Raw genomic sequence first — 6813 nt, forward strand, 5'->3', positions numbered from 1 at the left:
GACTTCTCCGTACCTTGCTCAGAAGCAGAATCTCCAGTCTGCATGGGCTCCGGCAACGTGACTGCAGCCAGGGCTTGAACCGTCTCCACCGCCACCTGCGGTAGAGCCGATCCACCGGCAGCCACCTCCGGCGAGATCGCATGCTGCTCAGCAACAGTAGTCGGCTGCTTCGGCGGAGGATGACGCCGGTTCTCGCCACGGCCTCCGCGGAAACGACCCCGGAAAGAACGGTTATTAGGGCCAACCGCACCCTCCACAAAATCGCCGGGCGGTCCTTGGAAACCCTATTGGCATTGCCGTTGTCCACCCAAGCATAGCCGCGGCCACCTCCGGTAGACGAAGAACCCCGATGCAGACCAGAACCATAAGCATCAAATCCATCATCGCCCCACTGACCGCGCGGAGGATTGCGATCGTCCCCCGCAGAAGCACCCGCCCCACGACCGTTCATGCCTTGGCCCGACCCACCGCGACTACCTGCCATCTGCCTCGGCCACGGCCGTTGGGGCGGCGGAGGCGCAGCCCTAGGCAGGGGCGGCGGAGAAGGCACAGCCCTCGGGGGCTGAGGAGGGGCCACCCTCGCCGGGGGCGGAGGAGGCACCACCCGAGGCGGCGGCGGAGCCACCCTAGACGGAGGCGCCGCCGCGCGGGAGCCTGCGCGGCAGCGGCTGCTGCCTGAGCAGCAGAGACACCTGCAGCCCCAGGCGGGTTCCTCACCGCCGGCGCAACCCTCGGCAGAGGAGGCTTGGGCGGCATCGTGGCCGCAGAAGAGCCGAGAGGCGGGCGGAGCCCAACGCCGGCGATCCCCGGGGTGGGACTGCGCGAGGTAGCAGATGGGAAACCTTGCCTCCCGCGACGGCGAACCCTAGCAGGAACGATGCGGCAGGAGGAGGAGAGAGATCGTGCATGCGGTGGCGACCGAACCGAGGCCTCCTCATGCACGTCGCCCTCGCCAGGTGCAGCGCAGGCCTGGCCAGCCCCCTGGGCCTCAAGTCCAGTACTAGCCAAGCCCACAACGCTATCAGTCGCTTGCGGCCCATCTCTGCCTAAAAGCGAATTCAAACGTTCAAATCTGGCCGCCCGAACATCACGCACGCCGGCCACCGCCGGCTATCGCTGCGTCACCACCCGGCCTCCCTTCTTCTTTCTCCTAGTTACTCTCGTCCAGCACTCGGGACGAAAATAGTCGGACAAATTGATAGCCGGTGGCACCACCTTAGGCAATGGTCCAATCCATGGTTTCACTTTCGACTTCTGCGAAGGAACCGGAGGACCGAGTGAAAACGAAGTTTTGCAGCTCTCAATTGGTTTAGGCAAAGAGACGGATGTTACCAAGCCACGCGTAGGTGGCGGCCGATCCGACGTTTCCTGCAGATCATCATCGTCTTCGTCCTCATCGGCAAGGATCCAGAAACGACCCCCAAACCGCTGCATAGGCTTTGGTCCGTCCACATCCTCCGTAAGATCCACAACGACAGGTTGTTCTTCGCAATCCACAGGCACCTGCACACACTCAAGAACCTCGATATGGAAGAAATCAATCGATAAACGCTTACCGTTAGCAAGTTCCTCGTCAGTGTTGAGGTGTCGTCCGGCCAAAATTTCTCCATCTTCATCTCGGATCGTCATCCAACGAGACGGATGCGAGTAGATCAGACCATTGATCCATCGCCCCGCCTCCCTACCATCTTCAAATCGCACGCGCCATTTCAAAGGATTCAAAAACCCCCGATCCCGATCCGCCGTCGAGGGATCTCGACGGGAAGCCGGGGAGGGGGGCTGATCGTGCGCCGCCGCAGGAACCACCGCGAGCGCCGGCCGCGGCTCATCCAGAGGAGGAGGCGGATCCGGCGAAGACAGCAATGGCGGCAGAGGCGGATGCGCCTCTCCAACGCGCAGGGCTGCCAGGCGGATCGGCGGCGGTGAAGGCCCCCCTCCGCCGGCCCCCAAGCCCTCCCCATCGGCCGGCGGGAGCGGCGGCGGTGGTTCCGGCTGGATCGGCGGCCGCGGAGACGCATGTCCGTCGCCACGTCCGTAACTAATGTCAGCCCGTGGAGGAGGAGCAGTCCGGCGGCGTCGAGCCGTGGAGCCGTTAGCCGGGGAGGACTGGAGGAGGAGGCGCGTCGGCCGTCGGGGTTGGAAATTGGGGGTCGTTCTCCATATCCGGCACAAAAAGTTTAGAAACTCCATATCCGGCACAAAAAGTTTATATCAAGGCAAAGCAAAAGGTGAGCTAGAATTGAAGAATTCTATATTCCGCTGTAACTGGAAGCATGAGGAAGGCACAAATGCAATGAAAAGTAACCGAAAGCATGACTAGATGAGCACATGCGGGAGGTTGGACACTGCACACTCCTCATTTTGTTTTAGTCTCTCAAAGAGCATCCAAAAAGCCAAGGAGAAAGTCCCTGCCAATTGCCAAGCTAGAAAGACCCAATGGCCCATGTTCTTTGCCCCTCAAAGTCTCAAACCATATCAGACGGTCAGAGGTGTCCTTGCTTTCCAAACACTGTAACATCAATCTTTAACCCCGGGCTGTTAATCTACGGTCTACAAGTCAACTGTTCCCCTGACCTTGGCCGCCATATGATGTCATCTTCTTTTTTGCTTGATCACGCTTTACTTTACGCTGCACGTTCTTAGAGGTTAACAAGTAACTTAACCACGACATCCCGGAGGATTTGTTTATCCCCTTTTGATCTATCGAGGTCATGGATTGAATTGTTTTTGTAGATTGCACGACATGGTCATGGCATAGGCAGTACCCTAAAAAATGTGGCAGTTGTACTTGGAATCTTACTTACATTTCTGATAAGGTTGTTGGTTATTCGATCATCTGTTTACTGAGATGTGACAAGAACAGATTCCCCAGCTCCACCCACATCAGATTAGATCAATCACCAGGAATCGATACACAGAGAAAATTTGACAAAAGTGAAGCAAAAAAGAACAGAAAACAGGACGCTGCAGCTGGTCCTAGCAGTATGTACATTCACTAATGTGCAGAGTGAAATGGGACGATCAAGAACACATCCTGGGGAGTGATCTCGCCGCCGCGGCGCCTCCTCCTCGCCGGGAGGCCTTCATCTTGGTCATCTGCGTCTTCATCCGGCTGCACACCTTCTCCAGCTCCATCACCCGCCAGTGCATGCTGTCCAGGAGCGACTTGAGGTTCTGGTTCTCCAGCGTCAGCTCCAGCCTGCTCGCGTACAGGACCACCTGCCCGTTGCTGTCGCCGTCCGCGTCGTCGTAGCTCTCGCGGTGGGCGGCCGGAGGAGGCGGGGGCGAGGCCGGCTTCAGCGTGCCGGAGTGGCGGATGATGCCCTTGAGCACCGTGTGCTGGGACGCCAGCGCCTGCACCGCCGCCCTCGTCGGGAACCCGGAGTTGGTCGCCAGGTGCTTGCAGCACTCCGGCGACAGCTTCTCGTAGTTGATGCCCTTGCAGATCTTCATCTTCTCGTCGTCCGTCAGTCGGCCGTGGACCTGCGGCCATGAATGAACGGGACAGAGTTATTTTTTCAGCTCGAGAAATCAATGCGATGCACTGTGCAACTCAATTCTGCTTCTGACATCCCTGAGCTCTGCGGAGAATGTAGTACCTGGAAGTAGACGTCGATGGCGCGGTACAGCGCGTCGTGGCAGTCCCTCGCGGCGGCGGGCAGCGCGGTGGCAAGCTCGACGAACCTGGCCGGCCGCAGCGACGGGTCCGGCGCCACCTCGGCCAGGTACAAGTCCATGAGTTCGCCCACCTTCTTCAGCCTCCCCGGCTCGTCGCCGTGGCGCAGGAACGCCTCCAGGAACCTGAGCACCAGGCTCACGTCGTACAGGCTGCTCGTCCCGGACGGCGCCTGGACGAGCAGGTTGTCGAGCGTTGCGTGGTCCAGCTTGCGGCCTATCATGGCCACGAGCATTTCCTGGCAACCGGCGGCCAGCTTGACCGGGGAGGCGATCCTCAGGATGCCGAACAGGCCCTTGCAAGAAACCGAACTCCGGTCGAGGTCGGCAATGACGGTGATCGCCGCCTCCAGCATCGCCGCCTTGTCCTCGGCGCCGGCGCCGGCGATGCGGCACTTGAGGTAGTAGAAGAGGAACCGGGCGACGATGCCGTGGTCGGCGCCCCTGGCCAGGAGCGCCTTGGCGACGCGCTCCACCATGCCGGGGCTGAGGACGACGAGGTCCTCGAACCACCAGGTGCGGCGCAGGCTGAGGCTGCTGCACTTGGTATCGCAGGAGAAGCGGAACGCCGAGCTCTCCGGCGAGGAGCTCGTCGGGGTGGCGTCGCCTGGGGCAGGGATGGCCATCTGAGCCAGCAGCGCGCCGACGACCTTGTCGAACACCCCGGTGGATTCGGCGAGCGGGAAGAGGCTCTGGCACTGCTTCACGGCATCCACCACGCAATGCCACGGCCAGTGCGGCATATCCTCCAGCGCCTTATCCGCCACCTTCACCAAACTCGGGGCGGTGGACGCTGCCGTCGCCGCGGGCGAGTCCGCCATCTCCATGTACTGTGCCGCGCACCGCACCGCGCAGGCGTTGGCCGCGGTCACCGTCACTCCGCCGCCGCCGCCGTAGCAGAACCTCGCGACGAGCTCGAACGCCTCAGCGCCGCCGGGGAAGCCGCGCAACACTAGTCTGCGACGAGGCGACGCCGCAGCTCCGACCAGCTCCTCCTCGGACAGACTCTTGATCCTGCGGCTGAACGGTGCAAGAGCGTCCTGCCAATCATCCAACAACAAATGAGAACGAGCACGCCATCGAATTAATGAAGCACACCACACGTAGATTAGCAGGGGTACTAGCGGAAGAAGAATCCAAGGACAGCGTGCTACACAGGAGCAATCCGCACCCACTCAAGATGCCGAGTTAATGCGGGCACCAAAAGGGAGATCAGGTCCTTTCCAGAGAACAATCTAATCTTTTTAATGGCGAGAAGCTACCGGCCGTTTTAGCCACCAAACGCCATTAAAGCTTGGGGAGAATAAAGGCGGGGAGGAAGATGAGGCGTAGCTATGAGGCCATTAACGTGAGCACGCGGCAGGGGGAGGAGGAGGAATGGAACGACGCGACCACGCGAGAGCAGAGGCAACACAAGCACGTTCAGGCCCCAGAAAAGACCATGGACAGTTTCGCCATTAATGGGGGGAGGAGAAGGACCGGCAATGGCGAGCAGGTGGCTGGCTATTGAAGGCGATGATAGGGAAAGGGACGCAGTTCCACTGTGCGGCCATTAAAACACTCTGCAGCTTAATGGAATGGATCCCACGCCCATTGCGCTTGAATGGCACAAGATCGATCGAGACGCCTTCCGGAAGGAAAAAAGAAACAGACGGGGTTGAAATTTACAGTTCCATGAGAGAGTGTCAGGCAAATTTACAGAAAGAACATGTGGTTAGGGGACAGCGCGGTGATTTTAGTCCATGGAGTGAATCATGACCCGATGGATTCACGGCAGAAGGAACAAGAAGTAGAAGCTGTGAGTTGGGGAGGGAACCAGCAGGAAGTGACAAGAAACACTCGGCCCAAGGACCCGAGACCAAGTGCAACTGGAGATGGAGATGGAGACGAAACCAAGCAGCTCGGGAGGTCGAAAAGGAAGCGATGCAAGAGACCAAAAATGGGGAGAAATGTCAGAGGGTAGATGCCAAAAATTCTGGTACGCCGGTGTCGCCAAAAATTTGGGTGCTACCTAGTCCTACCTGAGCTGATTTAGCCAGAGGAAGCAACAAGGGCTAGAATTCAAACAGGCACACCTCCATTCCACCAGGATATGTCAAAGCCTCTCGGTCATCGTCCCCTAGAGGCTAGACCTCCAGGAATCGCTACACGCTAGAAACCAGCAGCTACACAACGCTACCTATAGGAGAGGAAGAAACAGAAACGAAAAAACAAGAACACAGAGCAAATCGAGACCTTGGAGGATGAACAAGTAAGCCGCGCGAAATTGGGGGAGGAGGAAGAAGAAGAGGCGGGCGGGCACCTTATCAAGGAAGAAGACGGCTTCGCCATCCACATCCACCTCAAGGACAGAGCCCATCCTTTCTGCTGCTATTCCCCAACAGCTTTAAAGCATCAACATGGGAAAGAAGAGATGTAGGAGTAGTAAAAAGGCTGCAATGATGGGGATGGAACCAGCAAGCACAAAGGGGATGGCAGCGCCACCACCCACACCTCGCTCGCAGAAAAGCCCAAGCCGAAGCTGCCAATGGCAAAATGCCCAAGGGAGGGCAGATGCTCTGGGAGAGTCCTTACTGATGAGTGGTCAATGCCACAAATCTGGAGCAGGAAAGGAGTATGTGTGTGTGTGTGTGTGAGAGAGAGAGAGAGAGGGGGGGAGGGGAGAGGGGCCAAAGGAAGTTGGTGGATGATCTGAGCTCCTGACAGCCTCTGCTAGCATGCAAGTGGAGTTTTCAGAGGAGGTTTGGGGAATATGTAAGGCCGGGTCTTGATTTATCTACATATGTATATCCTTGGGTGGTACTACTTTATACTAGCAGGAAGCAGGTTGAAGACGAAGTGAGGTGGTTTTCTTTATAGGAAGTGGGCTGTTGAAGCGTGAAGAGACAGAAATGCAGTCCTTGTGCTGTCTTGGATCGAATTAAGGAGAGAGTGTATCTGAGTTGGGTCATCAGTCTCCATGTGACACTGAGATATCTGATACCCTGATTTTTTTAGGGGGTATCTGATATCCTGATGTGAGCGTTATCTTTGCCATCGCTGGGGTAAATACAAAAATGTCGTTTCTCTTGAAATACAGATGGGCTTTAGGCCCATAAAACAATTTCAGAAAAAATTTGAAGGCTCATGTGGAAGTTT

The 6813-nt window shown here is 57.7% G+C and overlaps 1 protein-coding gene across 3 annotated transcripts; it reads right to left on the minus strand.

Moving 5' to 3' along the window:
- Positions 1 to 2782: 2782 nt before the first annotated feature.
- On the minus strand, positions 2783 to 6427 carry LOC109756627 (BTB/POZ domain-containing protein At3g22104). 3 transcript variants are annotated; one of them, XM_020315473.4, is made up of 3 exons: positions 5978 to 6427; positions 3600 to 4715; positions 2783 to 3483 (listed from the first exon to the last, which is right to left on the minus strand). In XM_020315473.4, the coding sequence occupies exons 1-3, from the start codon at positions 6032 to 6034 to the stop codon at positions 3022 to 3024; spliced, it is 1635 nt and encodes a 544-aa protein (XP_020171062.1). In that variant the 5' UTR covers positions 6035 to 6427; the 3' UTR covers positions 2783 to 3021. The 3 variants fall into 3 exon arrangements, with proteins under 3 accessions (XP_020171062.1, XP_020171061.2, XP_020171063.1); XM_020315472.4 differs by having other exon boundaries at positions 5911 to 6028; XM_020315474.4 differs by lacking the exon at positions 5978 to 6427 and adding an exon at positions 4847 to 5285.
- Positions 6428 to 6813: the final 386 nt, after the last annotated feature.

This window comes from Aegilops tauschii, chromosome 2, assembly GCF_002575655.3.
Source record: "Aegilops tauschii subsp. strangulata cultivar AL8/78 chromosome 2, Aet v6.0, whole genome shotgun sequence".
Classification (NCBI taxonomy): domain Eukaryota; kingdom Viridiplantae; phylum Streptophyta; class Magnoliopsida; order Poales; family Poaceae; genus Aegilops; species Aegilops tauschii.

Coding starts and splice junctions, on each gene's coding strand:
- LOC109756627 (XM_020315472.4), bottom strand. CDS start 6,012: ATGTGGATGGCGAAGCCGTCTTCTTCCTTGATAAGGTGCCCGCCCGCC. Junction 4,716..5,910: donor TTACTTGTTCATCCTCCAAG/GTCTCGATTTGC, acceptor GATGATTGGCAG/GACGCTCTTGCACCGTTCAG. Junction 3,484..3,599: donor CCATCGACGTCTACTTCCAG/GTACTACATTCT, acceptor TCATGGCCGCAG/GTCCACGGCCGACTGACGGA.